This window comes from Cyprinus carpio, chromosome B8 (genome assembly GCF_018340385.1).
Source record: "Cyprinus carpio isolate SPL01 chromosome B8, ASM1834038v1, whole genome shotgun sequence".
NCBI classification, from domain to species: Eukaryota; Metazoa; Chordata; class Actinopteri; order Cypriniformes; family Cyprinidae; genus Cyprinus; species Cyprinus carpio.
In genome coordinates, this window is record NC_056604.1 from 20,943,950 (window position 1) to 20,969,757 (window position 25,808).

Consider the following 25,808-nt stretch of genomic DNA (forward strand, 5'->3'; position numbering starts at 1 on the left):
TAAGTTTTGACAATTATTGAATTATTGACAATACACGATAAAATTTAAACCTGAAAATTATTATAAACATGACACTTCTAGTAAGCGTTTTATAACATGTAAATTATTTCAAATATTTATATACAACATAATGTGTGTCTGTGTGTGAGCATGCTTAGTCTGTATTAAGTAATAGAGTGTGTGTTAAGTAATATAGTTCAACCTTTTCAATACTCTGAGTGTGTCATCATATTCTCCATCATGGATGTGTTCTGGTGTCAGCCATATATTTCACATTGGCTGAGACCCCTGACAGCACAGAAGCCATCAAGGCCTTTAAAGGGATACTCCACCCCAAAATGAAAATGTTGTCATTAATCACTTACCCCCATGTTGTTCCAAACCCGTAAAAGCTTTGTTCTTCGGAACAAAATTTAAGACATTTTGGATGAAAACCTGGAGGCTTGAGACTGTCCAATAGACTGCCAAATAAATTACAGTGTCAAGGTCCATAAAAGGTATGAAACGCGTCGTCAGAATACTCCATCTGCCATCAGACGAGCAATCTGGGTTATATGAAGCGACGGGAACACTTGCGCTATTTTCTTTCAAATCAAAGCTAAATACATGTAGAAACAGGGCATTCTTGTGGCGTGGATGATACAGAAGAGCATACGCAGCATACGGTGATATGGAGAGACACAGAGGAGACTGTTGACAAAGGAATTGTTGAATAAAGTTATTTTTGTTTTCTTCGCTTACAAAAAGTGTTCCCGTCGCTTCATATAACCCAGATTGCACGTCTGATGACATATGGAGTATTCTGACGACGACTTGCATACCTTTTATGGACCTTGACACTGTTATTTACTTGGCAGTCTATGGGACAGTCACAGGCCTCCTGGTTTTCATCCAGAATATCTTAAATTGTGTTCCAAAGACGAACAAAGCTTTTACGGGTTTGGAACGACATTTGGGTAAGTGAGTAATGACAAAATTTTCATTTTGGGGTGGAGTATCCCTATAAGTGCTTGAACCCCAGTAATCGCTGCTTGCAGCTGTATTAATTATTTTTTTATTATTATTATTTTACTGAAATAAAAAAAGTTATTATAAAAATAAGCGTATTTCACATAAAAATTTTACTTTTAGAGGTAAATAAATAAAAACACAAAATTGCATAAAATGATCGTTTTTATTTTATCAAAGATAGTGATATGACATTTATTAAAAAATGGGATCACATCTGAGACTTTTGTGTCCAAATTTGTCCACGAAGGACCAATTAAGGTTCCCTATACAAAGAATGCTTGAGGGTTAAACAGAACTGGACACACCTGTTCAACGTGTCTGTTCGCCTTTCCAATAAAGGGAGAAGGGCTTTACATTTAAAAAGAAAATAATAATAAGCAGTGTTGAATATATTTGTATATTCTTTGAAACTTCTGTGGAACATGAAGTGAACATAAACTTTGTTATTTGAGCTCGGCCGGCATGCTTTCATGGCCTGAATGGGTGGTCAGTGAAGGGAGAGCTTTGTAGGTTGCCGACGTCTTGTAAAATGTGCATTTTATGTTCTGTTAATTTGCAGTTGATAGGAGTTCCAGTGAACTGCAGTGGCTTTTGGATCTGGTACAGAATGATCCAGTCCATTACATAAGGTCAGTAATGATATCAAACATTGTGTCTTCAGCTGTGTGTTATTTGTTTGTTTGTATGTATGCATAACTGTAAACTATTTTTTTTTATTATTATTTAAAATTATTGAATACTTTCATGACACACATCACTTTATTCGATAACACCTGTTTAGCAATGTGTTTTCAGTACATGGAAATAAATGTTATTTTATGTTTTGATCTATCAAACCTCCAAAACGTCAGGTGGTGCAGCCGTCCACACGTCACCTTTATATATACAGTGCTTTTAACAATACAGATTGTGTCAAAGCAACTGTTTAACACATATGAACAAACTAAGAAAACTATTGACAATTGTGTTTTTTTTTCTGATAAATTCTAAATAAATACTGTGGCGTGATTTTATGTTTGAAACCTTTCCTATAAACAAATTTCACAAATACCAGTAGTTTTAAAGCTGTTGAGATTAGGGATGCTCATATTGACCGTTTAACTGTTAACCAAAAGTAAGAATTTTAACCGATTAATAATACTATCAGTTAAACGGTTTAAAAGATTTTTTTTGGGGGGGGGGGGGGGGGGGGGGGGGGGGTTGGGGGGGGGGGGTACTTTTTTTTTTTTTTTTTTTTTTTTTTTTTGGGTTTTTTTTTTTTTTTTTCACAAATATTTTTAAGTTTGCTGCTTAGTAAAAGAAAAATGGTATACATACAGTATTTGTTTACTCACAGGTGCATGTCGACGCGTGCAGCATGCGTATTTCGCTGAGCAAGCACCTGCTTCACCTTTACTTAGTTAACTGATGTAGCATACGTAACACAATGGCAGGTGGCAATATTGAATAAATGGTTATTAGAGTAAATACATGAGTGAATGTATGAAAATTCTGCATGGATTATAGCCTAGTGCGTAATGGGCGCACCCTAATATCACTGGAAAGCTGTCACTTATCTTACTGTAGATCATCGCGATCTCACAAAGTTAATTAAAAATAATCAAAGTAGCTTTACACTGTACAGTTAATCTTTTATTTACATCATGTCTACACTTTCTTTGTTTTAATGGGAGAATTTGCGAACGTGTAGAACTCAGCAGAACAGAACAATGGCATTTAGGGTGGTGAGTAGATTGTGTTCATGAAATCAACAGATATATTTATTATTATTATTTACATTTTATGGATTCCACCAATCTCCTGTATGGCCAAACTCTGTATTCGAAACCATATTATTTATTTATTTATTTATTTTAAATGGGTTAATTATTATTTAAACATGTTTTAATTAATACAAAGGAACGATAAAAAGTGATACATTTCTTTATTCGTGGACATAATTTTCGGCATGTCATGCTCTGTATATGGGAATAAAATGTGTTACAAAAAAGGCAATATAGCAAATAAATATGTGTGACCTGCTGAAATAAGCAAACTATTAAATGCAAGTTTCAAGCCTTTCATAATTTGTGATATTAATGTGACTATAATGCCAAAAAATGTTAGAACTATGCATAGCCTATAACAGGCAACAATAAGCAACCTTTTCAATCGTTTTATTTTTAATATCCTACTTTTTGTAGGATTTATTTTGTTCAAGGCTTTTTTTATTATTATTATTTATTTATTTTTATGGTGTGAGTCAGAGTAAATTTCAACGCGAATCAAGTCTTATGAACGTGCAGCCTTGTACACATAGATATGTATGCTTGTACAGTGGACCAACGGCCAAGGTCAGGATTTTTCATTCAAAAACTTTCATTAGCCTGTAGATCGAAATGAAAGCCCCTTAATACAACATAAGTAAATTGTGTAGTTTTAATGGTTTCATATTGACTGTAAAATAACCCTAACATGCAGTAAAAGCCTTTGTTGAAAATTACTTTTTTTTGGATGCATTTGGCTGCAGCCTATATGACTATCTCACATTTTGAAATTAACTTCCTAAAAATAAATTTTTAATTGATTTTCTAATGATTTTTAAGGATGTTATAATGTTATATTATAATGTTATTGTTGTTTTATTTAGTTATTTGATCTCAGTTTACAAAACAACATATAATTGCACTCAGTTGGCAAACTGTCCCTTTGCGACACTTGGCAGGAGTAGTGGCGTGAACGACTTTAACACACGACTGACTTGCAGTTAACGCCGTGGCCCTGCGACAGCGGTACACGCGGCGGTAGTAGGCGTTTTGGTTGGCCACCTACTGTAATTTGAGGATGTGTGAATCCAGGTTTTGCTTGCTCTGTTTGCACGTTAAAATGAAATATTTATTTGCATTTTTAATGTATCATAACAGATGCTTGTCCATTCTATTTTTAATTAATACTAATTTATTATCCAAATTTTATCAGTTAATGGTTAATGTTCGGATAACAAGGAGCAGTTGTCGGTCAGGAAAATTAACTGAAATGAGCATCCCTAGTTAAGATAATTGAAAAACTTTTAGCATTTTATTTTGTTATTACTTGTACATCAAACCTTTTAAATGTTTAAATAGTAATATGGCAGTATATTCTCATGTTTTAAATTTATCAGAGGAGGAAAAGGAAGGGAAAATATTTTGTCAACCATTATATTGTTGTCACCATTAGGGGTGTGTAATATGACGATTTTTGATCATGGTCGATAATGTCTCCACAATCTGCTTTTAAAAAAAAGTATTGTGCTACAGTGCACATTCTATCAGTTTCACATCGGGTGCTTCCATCTCAATATAATGTACAACGCGACATATGTTTACATCAAATGGGGGCAGCCCTATCGTCTACACTACCGTTTTTTTTATACTGCGTTTCAGAAACTATCTCCATCTATACTACACAACCGAAAATGCATGTCACATGACCATTCATGCAGGTACAACCATAGATATTTATAGGTAGATTCCATATTTAGATGGTGGACGCATCTGCATGCTTGGAGCGGTCGAATGGGGAATACCTATACATGCAGCAGATCAGCATGTAGCAGTCAGCACGTGAGCAGGTGTTGCTGTTTTAATGGCACAAACTGACACCTTGCTGCGTTGTCATGGGATCATGCCAGCTGAAGATGAGGAAATTACATCACTTCCTTTACAAAGTGCATTCCAAACGGCTACATAATGGTATACACATGCCCTACTTTATTTAGTTCCTGGTTCCTGCGGTGGAAACACACCGAGTACCAGCCCAAAGTCCCTAGTTCCTGGGTAAAGTTCCAGCGGTGGAAATGCAGCTTAAGTCTCTGAGAACCTGACACCTTGTACTTCTGGAGACTCCAGGTAGCTTTTAGTTCTGGAAAATGGTGGCGCTGGAGACTAAATGTTCCTGGTGATTTCACACCTAATTCTTCACCATAATTCCTAATTCTTTTGCAGTAAACATGCATCTTTTCTTCTCCACTATTTTGACTGACCTTGCTGACCCACTGAGCATTTTGCTGTCCAATGATTATTCATTAACTATGCAATTTCTAGTATTGTATAAGTTTTGAATATTGAATTATGGCATATTGTAATGCTGGGTTGTGTTGAGCAAGTGAGCTGTCTGCATTTAGTGAGCACTGAGGGCGGGTATCAAGGGAGCAAGCTAGTGAAACGTTGCATGCGCAAAGGAGAAGGTCTGCACAAATCCAAAAACTTATTTTAAATGCAAAATTGATTTTCGTCAACTCAAAATACTTCCTCCTTTGCAAGACAAACATTTTCTCCACAACTCAGTTCGCGTGTGTGCAAAACACGCTTTTGCACGCTCAAAATATGATCTTTTGCGCACAGAATTGTGGCAGAGATGTAATCCCATAGAAATGAAGTGTTTCTCTGGTTTTACTCCTTGTGATGGATGATTAAGGGAATTTGGCCTTTGTGTTCCTCATAATTATAATCCTGTGGAACAGGAAGTCGTGGCTGGAAAATTTCATGCTCCTAGTCACCCTGGTGTGCAAAAAAAAAAAAAAAAAATTCCAATTATGATTGGGAATATACTTCAGAGATATTTTACTCATAAGAATTTCTAGGGGTTTGTGGCCAAAATGCATTGAAGAAAAACATTTATTTCATCATGAGATTTTCTCAACTGAATATTGAGACAACTGATATTCGTCAGATATTCTTACTAAAATAGTTACTGTATTAAATGCATTTATTTGTATAGTAATGTGATTATTCTTCTGTCTTTAAAAGTAAAATAAAATGCTGAAGATACTAACTTATAATGCAGAATAATAATGTGTTAGGCACTGTAGAGACTATACAGTTTACTTTGCTAAGATTTCACTTCTAAATAAATTAGGAATATAAATATATATTTACAAATATTTGGTTGTACCACTTAACATTTTTGGGTGAAACTGGTTTAAACACATTGGTACCAACTCAAGAATTTGCATTATATTTATTTTGAAATGATTTTCAAAATGACTACTTGTGTGCTCAATTTGTATCCTCAGCTACATGCTGATACAAACTGTATATGTCTGCTTAAAACTTGAATTTGGCTTGTTTTGAAAGCAATATATATATATATATATATACATATATACATATATATATATATATATATATACATATATGTATATATACATATATATACATATATGTATATATATACATATATATATATATATATATATATATATATATATATATATATATTTAATTGTTTTTTTTTTTTTTTTGGTAAAACAAGCCAAATTCAAGTTTTAAGCAGACATATACAGTTTGTATCAGCATGTAGCTGATACAATATATATGTACTGTATGTATGTTTGTATGTGGAACTGTTGTGTAATTGTTACACTAAACACTGTTATATTGGAGGATCCTGAGATGAATCTTCAGATATATCCATTACTATTTAATTAATGTATGTTTTGTTAGATTTATTTTAGATTTTGATAATTCTGCCCTCTTTAGGCATGAGATTCTCAGCATGCTTGCCAAGAATCCACCTTTCACCAAAGCAGCGGATTCCTTGTTGTGTAATGAAGCTTTAGTGGACCAACTATGGAAGCTGATGAACTCAGGTAGACTGCACACATTTAATTTTTCTCCTCATAAATTCTTTTATGGTGCTTATATGGACTTAATCCATCAATTTACCAAAGTTAACTAGGTCAAAATCCCAAACAATCTCCATGTTTAGAGACAGCATTTTGTAAATATGTACTCACATTTAGTGTATCCCAGTCAATATACATTATACCAATACTAATGTTATGCAACTCCCCAGGTGGTTTGTTTTAAAAATGTCTCCCGGAATTATTATTCATCCTCAGAACACTAGGACACCTTTACGTGCAGATAATCCAATTAAATTCTGATTCACTACTGCTAAGAAACTATTGGCCTGAAACACAAAAGAAAGTAAATCAATACCTTTGAACCCACATTGCCTTATAACCTGATGTTGTAGTGAGCATTTTCTTGTTTTTTTTTTTCTGATGAGGAGGTCTTGATCTGCTCCCACTGTTAAAAGATTAATTGTGATAAAACACTTCTGTTCATTCTGGGTGTGCAACCACTCTTGGCAGTACAAATGCTGAGCCATTGCCAGCTGTGATAAAAGTCAGTTTTCATATATTTGATTTAAGTGGTTGTAGGTGGTGGTCAAAAACTTTAATATTTTACCCCATGATCTTTTTTTCTCAGTTCTTACGCTGTGGTTTCTCCAGTGCTTTTTGGAGTTGCACAGTCTATTTTATTTAATACACACACAAACAATCCAAGAACAAAGTATTTTCTCCAAAATGCATGGCTGCATGTTTTACTTGTTTGTTTGTTTTTTTCTGCTTTAAAAAAGGCCCATGAAAATGGTGCTGTTGCAGTAGGTTTTGTGCATAATTTGCTTTAAATCCATTTTCTGTCTGTAATGTTTGTGGCTGATGGTATTTTCTGGAGTAGCGCATTGCCACAGAGAGAGGGATTTCTTAAGATAATCATAATAGTATGTAGTAGTTCCAAGTTTGTTGACCACATTTTAGGGAATCCAATATATACAGAGACATTTATCAACCACTGAATTATTTAAAATCGTATGCATGCTTTAGATGTGCATACAGTTTTCATTAAAATACCAGTCTATTTTACTTAGAAATTTGGTATGTTTCAATTTACGTATGTCTCTGTATGTGCCTTAGGTACATGTCATGACTGGCGTTTGCGATGTGATGCAGTGAATCTGTATTACACTCTGTTTGGGCTGACCCGACCCTCCTGTCTGCCACTGCCTGAGTTGGGTCTTGTGCTTAACCTGAAGGAGAAGAAAGCAGTTCTCAACCCCACCATCAAATCTGAGCAGGGCCCTGGAGGCCCAGAGGTGACCACAACCATGGCCTTTACCAGCACTGTAAACTTCCAACTTAAATTCTTCCCACTTAAGTTCTTTTATAATTTAATTTTTTTCTTTTTTATTGTTGCTTAAAATTAAAAGTAAAATGCAGTTAAAGTTTATTAGTGCATAAAGTTGAGTGCAAATACATTCACTGATTGAGTTATATTTTGATTTATGCAAACATACATTTACTGAAGGTAATAAAAGTGCTTGCAATGTATCAAAATGATAATGTTAAACTTTTAGGTAAGTTTAGATTTTAGTTGCACAGACTGGTTTTGTGTAAAATGCTTCACCATGACACTCAGCACACGCCTTGTTTTCAGTTGGCTACAATTGAAAGATGAATAAATAAGCTTTCCATTGATGTATGGTTTGTTAGGATAGGACAATATTTAGCCGAGATACAACTATTTGAAAATCTGAAATTTGAGGGTGCAATATATATATATATATATAATATATATATATATATATATATATATATATATATATATAATATATATATAAGTGGTGGGCATAGATAAATTTTTTAATCTAGATTAATCTCACTGTAATCTTGGAATTAATCTAGATTAAAGTGGCTCATTTGAATTCTGCCGAAGGCATTCAAATTATGTTCAATAAGATGTACTTGTTAGTACTGATAGAGCTGTGCTGCACTCAAACATAGTAGTTTGACGATGACTCTTCCCCTGCGCTACATTGCTTGGCCCGGAATCTTCCACATTAGCTAAGGGATGCTTTGCGTTTAGGTGGTACTTGAGACTGGAAGAACTCCTACAGTAAACTAATTCCACATAGCAAACAAATTAAATTGCAAACAACCTTACGCCTGTTTCACACATACTCCGTCAGCAGTGTGTATGCGTTGGAATTTTTTATTTTTTTTTTACGCACCCATGTTAATGGATTCCAGCGTTCACGTGGTTGTGGTCCATCAGTGCGTTCCAGGAGCGGTGCGTCTGCAGCAGTGCAGCGATCATTTACGTACCGAGTCTATTTTTGCTGTGCTGCATGAGCTGAATTAAAATGACAGCGCATTGTTCGCGATAAAAATTTACATGGATTGACACGGAAATGCCGTAATTTCACAATAAATGAATACTAATTAAAGGCTTCTGTGTCATACACGCAACACATGGGTTTTTGGCTAGGTTTAAAACAAGAAAAACAGCACCTTTAGATAAACTAGGTAACATGATATAGGCCTATGCACTTTTATGGAAGCAGAAAAACAAAGTTCATAAAGCACCGTGCGATTGCTTGTAATAAAGATTTAAATGCAAAAGGCACGTGAGTCGACTGTTTCTGTCAGTGGTGCTTTAATTTTAAATATTTGCGATATCCCAACAAGAAAAGTAGGCTAATTGTTGTGTTTAAATGATTTGCCGCTTGCTTGAGCAGCTTATTATACAAACCTAGAAGTCAAATGCATGAATAATATGTTGTTTATATTTATTAAGTTTAAATTAATGTCTATGATTATGAAAGATTGTTACTGTTCTGTGATAAGAGTGACAAATTTTTTTTTTTATAAATGGTTTGTAATATAGAATAATGAACAAATGTTGTGTCTGTGGACTTAACAGCCGCGGATCAGTAGCGGACTGCAAACACGTCCTGTGTGAAAGCACAAAGAGTCCGTGCTGCTTCTGCACCACACACACACGGACTGCATACACACTGCAGACGGAGTATGTGTGAAACAGGCCTGAGTCTTGTCGAGGTTTTTTTTTTTGGGAAGCTTGGTAATTTCACAGTAGGCATACACACCGGTTCGAAGACTCGTTCTCGCCCCCTACAGTGCAATTCATCTAGGTATACATCCGCACTAAACTATCACAGTGAAAGTCATCATAGCTTGCGTAGTATAGACCCAGCTCCCAACCCAACTTTGAGAATAGATTAACGGCGATATTTTTTTTATCGCCCGATAAGAGTCTCACGTTAACGCCGATAACGGCCCACCACTAATATATATATCATCAAAATATTGAGAAAATCATGATTTTATTTATGTAAATGCATATTACTAATAAAAAAAGTTTTGATATGTTTACAGTAGGAAATTTACAAAATATCTTCAAGGAACATGATCTTTACTTAATATCCAAGTTATTTTTGGCATAAAAGAAAAATCAATAATTTTTACCCAGTGTGTGGTCACAAATTATGGTGTCTTGAAAGTCTTCCTGATATGAAGTAAAAATGAATTGAAGTGGTTTCAATTCTATGCATTTGATGTCTAGACGGGTGAAAAGTGATGTTAATAAATAGTCAAACTAAGCAAATTTGCCATTCTCTGAACTACTACAAGGATGAATCCAGTTAGCTATTTGCCATTTAATACATAACCACTTTCTTCAAAATTTTGAGACAAATGCTGTCTCACAGACAGTCACTGACTGACTGGGCAGAATAGCAGCAAGGCTAATGGTTTTGGACAGCCATAGACACAATGCTGCATATGTGTGGGGCATTGTTGGTTAAATGCAAATATATGTTAAATTCAAATATACTGAATTTAATTCATGGTGTTAGCTGGTTTAAAAGAAACTCATACCGATATGCTAAAGAGGAATACAGTACTGTCCCTGCCAGCACTGTGATAAAAAAAATTCTGAAGTGCCATCTGCTTGTTAAACAATTTTAATTCTTTATTTCTCATTAATCATTCTCAGCTGGAGGAGGAGCATGTTGTCATGGAGCCAGCATTGAGTGGTGTGGCCATGGCCCCACAGGGTTTAAAGAGGAAGGCAGAGACTCCATTAGGCTCATCCCCTGAACCCGGACAAGTTATGCAAGAGGAGCCCAGTGCTAAAGCATCTGTTAAAAGCAAAGTGAGCAACTGGCTTTGAAATTTATTTTACCTTTTATTAGATAATCCCATTGAGATCAGTAATCTCTTTTACAAGAGAGAGACCTGGTCTTACAGTAGTATTAGCTGCCTTACAAATCTCATAATTAAGATACAACATATAGAATGCATATTAAATACCGAGGTCTTTTACAAAAAAAAACAATTGCATACTCTTCCACATTCTTTGCGATGTTTTAAATTCATCAATAGATATAAATGTTCTATTAGATACAAATATGTTCAATAGCGTGGTTATAATTAGATCCATGCTACGGTACCATAAAAAAGAAAGCCTTAAAAATTTGAAATGTATTTAGTGCCAAATGTTCTAAAGACTACAATTCACTGTGTAGTTATATAATCTCCACCGATTGGAGAAAATATGACTTCATCCTATAATGTTGTAGTGTACTGTAATATTTTTCGATTTCTGTCAGTTTCCCACCCAGGAGGAGGAAGATATTGATATGGACACAGTTCATGACAGCCAGGCATTCATCTACCACCACCTGAACATGTTGGAGAGACCCTCAACTCCAGGCATGAGACAAATACTGCACTTTTTCTACACACACTATCAACCACATAGAAGAAATAGAAGAAAAATTCAGAAACATATAGCTGGATGAATCTGTCTTATCTCTTTCGATAGACATCACATTGTTTCAACTTTTCGCTCTCATTTTTACAGGTAAAGAACCATCTTCAGTGGAGCAAGCAATGTTGTCCATGCCAGGAACACCAATGCCCACACTGAGCAAAGAGAGCACATCCTCTAAACACGGAGATCACCACCACCACCATCATCATCATGAGCACAAGAAGAAGAAGAAGAAGCACAAACATAAACACAAACACAAACACAAGCATGAGAGTAAAGATAAAGACAGAGACTCTCACGCCTTTAGTAACAGCCCTGCCAGTGGCCGCTCCATTCGTTCTCCATCTCTGTCTGACTGATAATGTTAGCAGCCAACGAAAGTAATCTGAACTAACATTAAGATACACATTGTTTTAAGCATTTCTGATGTTTTTGTTCTGTTTATTGTTTTACAAATTATTCAGAGCTGTAAAGACATTGTGATAGCATCCAATGTGTAATATGTCAGTGTTTAAATGAAAAGTTCATTCGAAAATCATTTTTAAATTTAAATAATTGATTAAAGAATTTGTACAGTACACAAGAAGAAAAAAATTGTTCTGCAATATCATCTGACCACACATAAAGCTGCTTGGTTTGTGGCCTCTTAACAGCAAACACACACATTCACATCCTCTCATCATCCTGGACCACTGGGGTTGCTTCCTGCCACTGAATCTCAAGATAAATTTAAACATTCTGTAAGTACTTTAATGAGGGAACATTTCACACTGTGGGCTCCATGGGCAACTTGGCTTGAGAAATCTTTTAAATAGGTGCTTCGTTTGCTACTTTTAATTGTGAAGGGTCAGTTGAATATATAGTAGAGAATCTAGTACTTTTTTTTTTTTTTTTTTTTAATGGAACATTACTGTTCTTTTGAAAATATACTAATTTGAGCCATAAATCATTTTTTACCTACTTTTGTGTTTGTTGTCTTCATTGTAGAAATTTTACTAGGGATTTATTTTTTAATGTTTTGTTTGCATAAATCCATAAAGAAATTGTTTTTTTTTTTATCATTTTGTTTTTGTTACCACAAAAAAAACTTTGTTCCTAGTGTATGTTCGAGTTTGAGCTTCAGTTTCCAAACTAGAACTAAAGTTAGATGAATAGGTTAAAAAATGTTATTGTTCATTATTTCTCAGATTAACATGCTTGCACATATGTTTGCTTGTGGTGTGGGGCAATCTGTCTAGTGAATACCAGAAAACTAATATAGATGATCAAATGGACGTAGTGTTGTTTGCTGTGAGCTTATAGAAATTGGCGTTTGCCAAGCACATTATGAATACCCTGTTATTAAAGTGATAGTTCATTGAAAAATGTATATTCTGTTGTCATTTACTTGCATTTAAATCTGCCAAACCTGTATCAGTTTCTTATGTTGAACACAAAAGATATTTGAGAAAATATGCATAACCAAACAGTTGTGGGTCCCCACTGATTTCCATAGTATTGAGAAAAAAGAAAAAAAAAATACCAATACAGAAGTCAATGGGAGGTCCGGTTTGGTTACCCACGTCCTTCAAAATCTTCTCTTTTGTGTTCAACAGAAGATAGAAACTTCTGCAGACTTGAGGGTGAGTTACAATTCCCTTTTTAGGTGTACTATTCCTTTAAGAACAAAAGCCAAAATAAAATACTGACCTATTTTCCTAGATAGCCAAAATGTTATTTCTTCCCTTTCATTGTGATTAAGTTTTGTGTATTAGTGGTCTCTGTACAAAAATCAGTTACCACTTTTTGGTTCTTTGTGGAGTTTCATAAGTAGTATGGATAACCCAGATGTACACTTTATACCTTGCATTTGCATTTGTATTTGTATTTGTATTGACTTCCATCTGTTCTGTTGTGATCTACTTTGATTGTTTGGAGTCCTAGACGCCACTATGACATAGTTTTACTACTATTATTAACTATTATTTTCCATTTCAAATGTTTAAAATCTTTTCTGACCTAACTGCAACACAGCAGGCATACAGTTGAAGGTTTTACCAATTTTGGCCCCAACAAAAACATGTTACTAAATACAAATGCAAACAGACAACTGGTACTGCTACTGTCTGAAATCCAATAAAGAAATCTTACTATTAAACATTCATTATATATTTTTTGTTTGTTTGTTTGTTTGCAAGTAAAATGTTGCCTGATATTTTAAGTGTTTAGGGAACTGTTAATAAAGGGTATGGTCTCTCAGTGAATTTCATTTGCCAATGTGACGTAGTTCATGTTACCTTGTGTGGGGGTGTTGAGAGTAAAGTAAAAGGGAATGTAGTGCCATAGTTTGAATACTCACTTTGTGTGTCAGTGAGTCGGGGACCAGACACACATCAACAATGCTGCAACTGAAATGGGTACTGCAAGATCGTACTTGGTGTTCATGTAATGCTTACATATTCTATTTGTAAGAAGGTTTATTCAGTCGACTTTTTATTGACTTTTTATAATTATTTTATAGATGTAATTAATATGCCTTGACCCTTAAACATTATTTTTCTTATTTGTTCAGTTAGTAATGTTAGTAGAATATGGTTCATGAAAACTTTTACAAGGTAGTTTTTTTGGCAGCTGAAATATTTTCACTGCTGTGGAGTTTGAAAATATTTCCTCTTGGTCGCAGTCATAAAAGTTAAGTCTAATAAGCACGCTGCTTTTTCTCTGTCGTCCTATGTTGAAATCTATGAACTGATGCGCATTTTACATTTATTTATTTATTTTCAGTCAAAAGTTGAATGAGGCACATTTGCTTTATCTTTACCAATCAAGTCAAGTCATCTTTATTTATATAGCGCTTTAAACAAAAAAGATTGCGTCAAAGCAACTGAACAACATTAATTAGGAAAACAGTGTGTCATAATACAAAATGACAATTAAAGGCAGTTCATGATTGAATACAGTGATGTCATCATGCAGCTCAGTTCAGTTTAAATGGTATCTGTGCAATAATTTGCAATCAAGTCAACGATATCGCTGTAAATGAAGTGTCCCCAACTAAGCAAGCCAGAGGCGACAGCGGCAAGGAACCAAAACTCCATCAGTGAGAGAATGGAGAGAAAAAAAACCTTGGGAGAAACCAGGCTCAGTTGGGGGGCCAGTTCTCCTCTGACCAGACGAAACCAGCAGTTCAATTCCAGGCTGCAGCAAAGTCAGGTTGTACAGAAGAATCATCTGTTTCCTGTGGTCTTGTCACGGTGGTTGTCTGAGGCAAGGTCTTTACAGGGGATCTGTCTCTGGGGCTCTAGTCCTGGTCTCCGCTGTCTTTCGGGGCTGTAGAGGTCCTTTCTAGGTGCTAATCCACCATCTGGGCTGGATACATACTGGATCCGGGTGACTGCAGTGACCATCTGACTTGGATACAGACTGGATCTGGTGGCCACGGTGACCTCGGAATAAGAGAGAAACAGACTAATATGAGCGTAGATGCCATTCTTCTAACGATGTAGCAAGTACATCGGGTGTTATGGGAAGTGTTCCCGGTTCCGGTTTACCTAATTAATGCAGCCTAAAAATCCTTTAACAGATTTGTATATTAGAAGTGTATTAGTATGTTATGTGTAAGTCAGGTTAAAGAGATGGGTCTTTAATCTAGATTTAAACTGCAAGAGTGTGACTGCCTCCCGAACAATGTTAGGTAGGTTATTCCAGAGTTTGGGCGCTAAATAGGAGAAGGATCTGCCGCCCGCAGTTGACTTTGATATTCTAGGTATTATCAAATTGCAAGAGTTTTGAGAACGGAGCGGATGTGGAGGACTATAATGTAACAAGAGCTTGTTCAAATACTGAGGTGCTAAACCATTCAGGGCTTTATAAGTAATAAGCAAGATTTTAAAATCTATACGATGTTTGATAGGGAGCCAGTGCAGTGTTGACAGGACCGGGCTAATATGATCATACTTCCTGGATCTAGTAAGAACTCTAGCTGCTGCATTTTGGACTAACTGGAGTTTGTTTACTAAGCGTGCAGAACAACCACCCAATAGAGCATTACAATAGTCTAACCTTGAGGTCATAAACGCATGGATTAACATTTCTGCATTTGACATTGAGAGCATCGGCCGTAATTTAGATATATTTTTGAGATGGAAAAATGCAGTTTTACAAATGCTAGAAACATGGCTTTCTAAGGAAAGGTTGCTATCAAATAGCACCTAGGTTCCTAACTGATGACGAAGAATTGACAGAGCAGCCATCAAGGCTTAGACAGCGTTCTAGTTCATTACATGCAGAGCTTTTAGGCCCTATAATTAACACCTCTGTTTTTTCAGAATTTAGCAGTAAGAAATTACTCGTCATCCAGTTTTTTTATATCGACTATGCATTCCGTTAGTTTTTCAAATTGGTATGTTTCGCCAGGCCGCGATGAAATATAGAGCTGAGTATCATCAGCATAACAGTGAAAGCTAACACCGTGTTTCCTGATGATATCTCCCAAGGGTAACATGTAAAGCGTGAAGAGTAATGGCCCTAGTACTGAGCCTTGCGGTACTCCATACTGCACTTGTGAACGATATGATACCTCTTCATTCACTGCTACGAATTGATGGCGGTCATATAAGTATGATTTAAACCATGCTAATGCACTTCCATTAATGCCAACAAAGTGTTCTAGTCTATGCAAAAGAATAGTGTGGTCAATAGTGTCGAACGCAGCACTAAGATCCAATAGCACTAATAGAGAGATACAAACACGATCAGATGATAAGAGCAGGTCATTTGTAACTCTAAGAAGAGCAGTCTCAGTACTATGATACGGCCTAAATCCTGACTGGAAATCCTCACAGATGCCATTTTTCTCTAAGAAGGAATATAATTGTGAGGATACTACCTTTTCTAGTATCTTTGAAAGAAAAGGGAGATTCGAGATCGGTCTATAATTAACTAGTTCTTTGGGGTCAAGTTGTGGTTTTTTGATGAGAGGCTTAATAACAGCCAGTTTGAAGGATTTTGGGACATACCCTAATAACAATGAGGAATTAATAATAGTCAGAAGAGGATCTATGACTTCTGAAAGCACCTCTTTTAGGAGCTTAGATGGAATAGGGTCTAGCATACATGTTGTTGGTTTAGATGATTTAACAAGTTTATACAATTCTTCCTCTCCTATAGTAGAGAATGAGTGGAACTGTTCCTCAGGGGAGTATATAGTGCACTGTCTGATGTGATACTGTAGCTGATGGCTGCATGGTTACAATTTTAGCTCTAATAGTATCGACTTTAGAAGTAAAGTAGTTCATAAAGTCATTACTGCTGTGATGTTGAGAAATGTCAACACTTGTTGATGCTTTATTTTTCGTTAATTTAGCCACTGTATTGAATAAATACCTGGGGTTATGTTTGTTTTCTTCTAAAAGAAACGAAAAGTAATCAGATTTAGCAGTTTTTAATGCTTTTCTGTAAGATAGGTTATTTTCCCTCCAAGCAATACGAAATACTTCTAGTTTTGTTTTCCTCCAGCTGCGCTCCATTTTCCGGGCTGCTCTCTTTAGGGTGCGAGTGTGCTCATTACACCACGGTGTCAGACTGTTTTCCTTAACCTTCCTTAAGCGTAAAGGAGGAACTGTATTTAAAATGCTAGAAAAGAGAGAGTCCATAGTTTCTGTTACATCATTAAGTTGTTCTGAGGTTTTGGATATGCTAAGGAATTGGGATACATCAGGAAGATTACTTACAAAGCAGTCTTTTGTGGTAGAAGTGATGGTTCTACCATGCTTGTAACAAGAAGTGGAATTTACAGTTTTAGCTATATGAAGTTTGCACAAAACTAAATAATGATCTGAGATATCATCGCTTGGCTGCATAATTTCAACACCATCAACATTAATTCCATGTGACAGTATTAAATCTAGAGTATGATTTCGACAATGGGTAGGTCCTGAGACGTGTTGTCTAACCCCAATAGAGTTCAGAATGTCTATAAATGCTGATCCCAATGCATCTTTTTCATTATCAACATGGATATTAAAATCACCAACAATTAAAACTTTATCTGCAGCCAGCACTAACTTGGATGTAAAATCAGCAAACTCTTTAATAAAGTCTGTATGGTGCCCTGGTGGCCTGTATACAGTAGCCAGTACAAACATCACAGGGGATTTATCATTAACATTTGTTTCTCTGGATAATGTTATATTAAGCACCAATACTTCAAACGAGTTATACTTGAAGCCTGCCCTCTGAGAAATCCTGAAAACATTGTTATAAATTGAAGCAACACCTCCCCCTTTACCTTTTGGACGTGGCTCATGTTTATAGCTGTAATCTTGGGGTGTAGACTCATTTAAAATAATGTAATCATCAGGTTTTAGCCAGGTTTCTGTCAAACAGAGTGCATCTAGATTATGATCAGTGATCATATTATTTACAAAAAGTGCTTTCGTAGAAAGGGACCTGATATTCAATAAGCCAAGCTTTATCATTTGTTTATCCGTATTGCATCTGTTTTTTATTTGTTGAACCTCAATTAAATTGTTGCTCTTAAATTGGTTTGGACGTTTTTTTACCAATGTATTCTGTGATATGTGTACGTACAGTATGCAGGTTTTCTGCGTATTACAGGTGCATCTCAATAAATTAGAAGTTCATTTATTTCAGTAATTCAACTCAAATTGTGAAACTTGTGTATTAAATAAATTCAGTGCACACAGACTGGAGTGGTTTAAGTCTTTGGTTCTTTTAATTGTGATGATTTTGGCTCACATTTAACAAAAACCCACAAATTCACAACTCAATCTCAACAAATTAGAATATGGTGACATGCCAATCAACTAATCAACTCAAAACACCTGCAAAAGTTTCCTAAGCTTTCAAAATGGTCTCTCAGTTTGGTTCACTAGGCTACACAATAATGGGGAAGACTGCTGATCTGACAGTTGTCCAAAAGACAATCATTGGCACCCTTCACAAGGAGGGTATGCAACAAACATTCATTGCCAGAGAAGCTGGCTGTTCACAGAGTGCTGTACTCAAGCATGTTAACAGAAAGTTGAGCGGAAGGAAAAAGTGTGGAAGAAAAAGATGCACAACCAACCGAGAGAACCGCAGCCTTAGGAGGATTGTCAAGCAAAATCGATTCAAGAATTTGAGTGAACTTCATAAAGAATGGACTGAGGGTCAAGGCATCAAGAGCCACCACACACAGACGTGTCAAGGAATTTGGCTACAGTTGTCATATTCCTCTTGTTATGCCACTCCTGAACCACAGACAACGTCAGAGGCATCTTACCTGGGCTAAGGAGAAGAAGAACTGGACTGTTGCCCAGTGGTCTTTCAGATGAGAGCAAGTTTTGTATTACATTTGGAAACCAAGGTCCTAGATTCTGGAGGAAGGGTGGAGAAGCTCATAGCCCAAGTTGCTTTAAGTCCAGTGTTAAGTTTCCATAGTCTGTGATGATTTGGGGTGCAATGTCATCTGCTGGTGTCGGTCCATTGTGTTTTTTGAAAACCAAAGTCACAGCACCCGTTTACCAAGAAATTTTGGAGCACTTCATGCTTCCTTCTGCTAACCAGCTTTTGGAAGATGCTGATTTCATTTTCCAGCAGGATTTTATCCCTACCCACATGGCCAAAAGCACCAAAAGTTGGTTAAATGACCATGGTTTTGGTGTGCTTGACTGGTCAGCAAACTCACCAGACCTGAACCCCATAGAGAATCTATGGGGTATTGTGAAGAGGAAAATGAGAAACGAGACCAAAAATGCAGATGAGCCTAAGGCCACTGTCAAAGAAACCTAGGCTTCCATACAACTTCAGCAGTGCCAGAAACTGATCACCTCCGTGCCACGCCGAATTGAGGCAGTAATTAAAGCAAAAGGAGCCCCTACCAAGTATTGAGTACATGTACAGTAAATGAACATACTTTCCAGAAGGCCAACATTTCACTAATAATGATTTTTTTAAATAATCTTTATTATTGGTCTTATGAAGTATTCTAATTTGTTGAGATTGGTGGGTTTTTGTTAAATGTGAGCCAAAATCATCACAATTAAAAGAACCAAAGACTTAAACTACTTCAGACTTAAACTACTTCAGTGTGTGCATTGAATTTATTTAATACACAAGTTTCACAATTTGAGTTGAATTACTGAAATAAATGAACTTTTCCATGACATTCTAAATTATTGACATACACCTGTATATCTTCTCTTGCAATGCTCTGTGTATGAGGCTTATGTGGTCAGACTGTCCAGCAAGGCAGGATCATCAGATGAGTCTTTCTCAGGATGTGGGTTTATACTTCTTTATACCAGAATGTGTTTATACTAGAATATGTGTGCACAATGTATAAATTACTACACAATTAAAAATGTAAGCCGTATAACAAATATGACTACTGTGGTTGCGGGGCAGAATTTACAACTTGTATGGGTTTAATACTAAATGTGCATTCAGTAAGCTAATTAAAAACGTACATATAAGAAAATACATTTTAAAGGGGTCATACGATGCAATTTCAAGTTTTGCTTTCTCTTAGGAGTGTTACAAGCTCTTGGTGCATAAAGAAGATCTGTGAAGTTGCAAAGACTAAAGTCTCATACCCAAAGAGATATTCTTTATAAAAGTTAAGACTCGTCCACGCCCTCCTAAAAAGCCTCGTTTAAACACGCCCCCAAAATGTCTACATCACGATGTGGAAAGATTTGCATAACGCCAAATGTTCATGCAACAAAAGAAGGTGTAACCTTTGATTCTCGCTGTTGCCGCCGGCGCCATGTCGTGGAGACGCTGTTTCATTGTGAAAGCAAAAATACTTTGTTTGGCCTTCCAAAAGAGGACATAACTAGAAATCAGAGGTTAAGTTGTATTTACAAGACACAGAACAGTTCGACCCAAATATCCAGTTTTGTGCAGCATATTTTATGGGGGACTGTTTCCTGATCCTGGAAGAGTAGACTACAATGGCGGCTGTTCTGACTCACAGTCTGTAAGTACGTTTACACTGATTCAAACGTGAGTGTAGACAGTGTAGAGTATCACTTGTTGTTTGTTGTTTCTCCGATCACAAATGCAGAAATGGTTTTATGTAAACGTGCCGTGATGCAGCACAATGCGTAAAAACACAGTATAAGTGATTATAATCCATAATTATGTCCCCACTGGATGCAACAAGTGGCTCATTTGTAATGGTTTTTGTCTTGTCACGCCGGTATTCTGACCGGGACATGCATCACAGTATGGTAAGGGGCGTAACATTTTCATCACACGCTTGAGGCATTCGGCCACTTCTCGCTTTTCAGACCGATGAGCTTTGTAAAAAACATGTTTCAGAAAGGCAGGACATAGAGGAGAAACAATGTACAGTATGTGGGAAATAATGTGTTTTTTGAACCTTAAACAGCATAAACACATTTCATTACACCAAATACACAAAATAATGTTCTTTTAAGCAACGTCATATGACCCCTTTAAAAAATGGTGTTCAGTGACATAAGGATTCTATCGCAGTATATTTTAATCTAGAAAAAAAATCTGTTTTATTGTACATGGAGTGAATCACGCCTCTAGGGGTTATATAACATGGCCAAGAATGTTGTACCGAGTTACTACAACTAGTTACTACTTTAAGGCGTGGGGTTTAGCTGCTCGTGGGTTGATGTGAATAAAGACGATGGACTTGAAAATATCGACGGCTAATAACTTTATTGAGCGAAGTCCTTGAACTGGGGAGGAGAGCAACACTCGTCTACGAGCCCGCCACACTCTACTCTCTTTTTCTTTTTTTTTTCACTCCCCTACATTACAAGATCCTCCTTCTCAGAGGACGCCAGACCAAAATAAAAGTCCTTGGCAAAAACATGCAGAAACAGAATACAATGATTATTAAACAAACAACTTCACATTAGTTACCCTGTGGAAAAAGAAACGTCCACGTTTTCAACATACAGAAAGTAACAATGTCCTTAAACCAGACAAAACAATGTGCAGATTATTGGTGCTAAATTTTCAATAAACATAATACAGGGTGTTTATTTGGACTGCAGCAAAGGTTCTAAAACAAAGAACTGATAAGTTATTATTGTTTTTATTTTATTTTTTCTTCTCTCTTATTTCACAACATAATCTTTAAACCTTGTGGGCAATTTGACAGGCCTGCGACCTAACGGTATAGGGTCAAGCACACCATGCGGAGCCATTGTAGGATGGTTCACTTTTGAGGATACAGTGTCCATGTCATCAGGCTGTGTGACAGTAAACTGTCCAGTGTTTTGAGTAAAATTCACGGGGGACTGTCCCGAAAGCAAAGACCTAGCTGGGCTCTGACTGGGGACCTCACCAGTAAAGACAACAGAAGGCAAGTTCTCCTGGATAGCAGGTGTAGAGGAATTAGAAGTACTAGTGGGTACTTCTCTTTCAACAGGCTGTGCAATGGGAAATGATAAATCCGAGACTGTTTGTCCAAGCTGATAGGTGGAAGACAGGTAAGGTTTAAGACGGTTATAATGTACCACTTGCGGAGTCTTTCCAGGAAAACCTTTTGGCTGAATGGCATACAGTACAGAATAACCATCATTAGGCTGAACAGTTTGTGTTACAATGTAGGGTCCTTTCCAACGTGGGGCCAGTTTACACCGGGAATGAGCAGGATCATTCAACCAAACCAAGTCTCCCACATTGTATGAGATGTATTTGACCTTTTTGTCATATTGAGCTTTTTGCTGCTCATGAGCGTGTTCCTGATTCTCCTGACGGAACTTGAAAGAAAACTGCAATTTCCTGTAGACAGACGCAGCATACTCTGCTGGGGTGCCGACAGAGGCACTGGAAGGTTCAGTAGGACAAGGGAAGAGTACATGAACTGGCAATCTGGCTTCACGTCCATGCACAAGGAAGAAAGGGGTGTATCCAGTGCTGCTGTGTTCACTAGTATTATAAGACAGCTGTATTGCCCTTAACATGGTATCCCATGGCTCTGTTTGCTGATACAGACATTTACTCAACTGATCTTTCAGGGTGCGATTGAATCTTTCGATTAAACCATCTCCCTCAGGATGATAAGGAGAAGTCCTGGTTTTTGTGACACCCAACTTGGAACACAATTCCTTGATTAAATCTGCCTCAAACTGACGGCCTTGATCTGTATGAAGGCATTCAGGAACACCATGCTCTGTGACATACTGTTCAAAAATACAATGTGCAACTGTTACAGCTCTTTGGTCTTTCATAGGGTACAAATTCACATACTTGGTGAAATAGTCTTGGAGAACGAGGACATATTTATGGCCTGATGGTGACACAGGAAGCTCAGTAATGTCAGCTGCCACCTTTTCAAAAGGATGACTGGCATGAACAGTCTGCAGGGGAGCTACACGATGTGGGACTGGCATAGATCTTGACTGACATGGGACACACTGTTGGCAGTAGTTCTCTATGTCTCTAGTCATGTATGGCCAGTAGAAATGCTCTCTAGCTCTTGCAAGCATCTTTTTATGACCAAGGTGACCAACAGTGGAATGTCCATGTAAAAACTGTAACACCTGGGGGACAGCTTTGCTGGGAATGACTACATGAAGAGTAGGTGACTCTTTTGGTTTGTTACAGGCAAAACGGTAGATTTTCCCATCCTGCAAATGCAGTCTATGAAACTGTCGCCAGTATACTTTAAGCTCTGCCGAACCTTTCTTTAGAGCCCAAGCTGGAGGTCTCCTTCCGTCTTTCAACCACTCACTCACTGTCCTCAGTGTGACATCATCTTTTTGAGACTGTGCAATATCGACTGCCAAAGTCTGAGAAAGGTCTATGACAGCATGAGCGGTAAGAGGGGCTGTGACTAAAGGAGATTCTGACTTGCCTGATATTGAGGGATCAGAAGTAGGCTGAAGAGTGGTATCACTTTGATTTGGGCGTCTAGATAGTGAGTCTGCATTTGTGTGCTTTGCACCATTCCTGTGTTTTATGACCCAATTGTACACATCAAGCTCCAATGCCCAGCGTGCCCTACGTCCTGTTGGATCTCGATCGATAGGCATTTTCTTTAAACCTAACAAGGGGCGATGATTGGTAACAATCACAAAGGGGCACCCTTGCAAGTAGTGTGAGAAATGTCTAATGGACCAAACAATAGCCCACCATTCCCTGTCAAAGGTGGACCAGTTGCGCTCTGTTGCACTTAGCACATGACTGGCATAGGCTACGACCTTTTCAACACCCTGTTGTTGTTGTGCAAGAACGGAGCCAATGGCATGGTGAGATGCATCTGTATACAGAATAAAAGACTTGCTTAAATCAGGGTAGGTGAGAATAGGAGGAGAAGCTAAAGCAAGCCGAAAATACTGAAAAGTGTCCTCACAGTGTTCACTCCATGCAAATTTGGCATGTTTCTTTGTAAGGCTGTGTAAAGGGGCTGCCTTTTCTGCAAAGTCTTTGATAAAACGCTGATAGTAGGAACAGAGGCCTATGAAAGCTCTAACCTCTGTAGGTGTAGTTGGACGAGGCCAGTTCAACACTTTCTCAGTCACTTTAGGGTCTTGTTTAATGCCATCCTTCGAAACAACATGTCCTAGAAAGAGTACAGACTGCTTGAAAAACTGACACTTTTGAGGATGGAGTTTGAGGCCAGCTTGCCGTAATCTACCAAACACTTCAGAGAGATCATGAATGTGGTCTTTAAAGGTCTTACTGAAGACTATTATGTCATCAAGATATACTAAAGTCTTGGACCAGTGGAGGCCACGAAGAACAAGCTCCATCAATCGCTGAAATGTTGGGGGGGCATTAGTAAGACCCATTGGCATAACCTTAACCCTCTGGAGTCTAAGGGTATTTTTGGGGCCTGGAGAAGTTTTGTCATGCCCTGACATTTGTGCTTTTTTCAGTTTCTTATAAATATCTAAGTGGCTGAAGTCTAATCTCACTGTAATCAGCACAAACTAGGCTATAATAACATGTGAGTAGCATGTATGTACATGATTGTGTTTTTGAGAAAAAAAATGTTATGCGTGGTTAGTGAAAAACTAAAAATGTTAAATCACTTGAATAAGGCAATAAAACAAAGACAAAGACCTGCATAATGAGCTGCATAATGAGCCATTCAGTCAGCTGTGTCACTGAGAGGCATGAGTTACAAGAAAGAATGTGAGGACAAAATAAATGTATATAATTTTATGTTTGTAGTTTATTTAGAATATATTTAATTATCCCACAACATAATTTAATATTCACTTGTGAGTGCAGTTAAACAGTTTATTAGGATCAATCAAAGCTGACTTTCAAACTGAATTTTTTGCATCATTACTCCAGTCAAACAATCCTTCAGAAATCCTTTTAACAATCTTATTAAAAAAAAAACATTTATTGTTATTAGCATCATCATCATCATTATTATTATTATTATTATTAATGTTGAAAAGAGCTGAGAATATTTTTTTTCAGGTTTTTTAAGGGGGATAAATTGAAAGAACAGCAATGATTGTTACATTTGTTACAGTTACATTTATTGTTACATTTATATTATTTACATCAAGCTTTTGAATGGTATAGTAGTGTATATTGTTATTGAAACTTCATAATATTTCACTTGATTATACATTTAGTCAGGAATTATAGTTTGGAAAAAGTCTTTGGAAAAAGTCTAACTAGTAAAATGTTTACACGTTATGTGAAAAGTAGTACAAGTATATAAATAAATAAAAAGAGACTTACTCATGTTTATGATCTGCTGAATAAAGTGCTTCATTCTTTTTTTCTGAGGAAATCCAAATCTCAAATCCTCAACACACATCACATCTTTTTTGGGGTGAATTATGTCTTATTCCTCTCATCCGCGAAGCAAACAGTAAAATAAAAAAAAACTTGAAGAACAATCTCGCTGCGTTGTCTTCTGTTGTTTGGGCGTATTCAAAAGCCGCGCGCTTCAGTGAAACATTTGAATCTCAATAGCGCGCTCTGCGCGGGGGTGTGGTCGCATTAGAAGATAATGAAGGGAGACGTGAAAAACGGACATCGCGTTGTTTTCATATGGATTACTTTATCACAGAATATTTGTTTTCGGCAGCACTTGTTTAGTTTAAAAGTAGACATGTCAGGCTTTCAATAGATATCTCTCTCATGTTACTTTGTGTTGAGTATTCACTGAGTTACAGTTCATTTTAATGACGCATTTGTAAATGAAGATCAGCGCAGACAAAGGCTGCAGATAGCACTCCTTGTTTGTTATCTTTATTTTATAAGTGCACAAAGTTTTGTTGTTATTATGTCTGTATACAACAAAAAAAAGTAGACCCTTTACAGATTCGATTGATGTATTGCTCTTATCTGTACGATCAAAACTGAAAGTGTAATTTAAGTTCTTTTCGGGGTTATCAGGAGAAAATACCCCAAAACGCGTATACGCGTTAATCGACTTCAGAGGGTTAAATTGATAGAGGGAATCACCTGTAG

The 25,808-nt window shown here is 36.7% G+C and overlaps 2 protein-coding genes across 3 annotated transcripts in view; one reads left to right on the plus strand and one right to left on the minus strand.

Moving 5' to 3' along the window:
- taf2 (TAF2 RNA polymerase II, TATA box binding protein (TBP)-associated factor) overlaps window positions 1-13,537 on the plus strand; it is a 114,643-nt gene extending 101,106 nt beyond the window's left edge. Inside the window, 6 exon segments of the mRNA XM_042730124.1 lie at window positions 1,571-1,640; window positions 6,513-6,622; window positions 7,736-7,944; window positions 10,614-10,772; window positions 11,230-11,332; window positions 11,484-13,537. Coding sequence (XP_042586058.1) covers window positions 1,571-1,640; window positions 6,513-6,622; window positions 7,736-7,944; window positions 10,614-10,772; window positions 11,230-11,332; window positions 11,484-11,752 — 920 coding nt within the window. The 3' untranslated portion in view covers window positions 11,753-13,537.
- The window catches only part of LOC109053914 (disintegrin and metalloproteinase domain-containing protein 9), a 1,168,157-nt gene that overhangs the window by 156,972 nt on the left and 985,377 nt on the right, over window positions 1-25,808 (minus strand). The window lies entirely within an intron of this gene.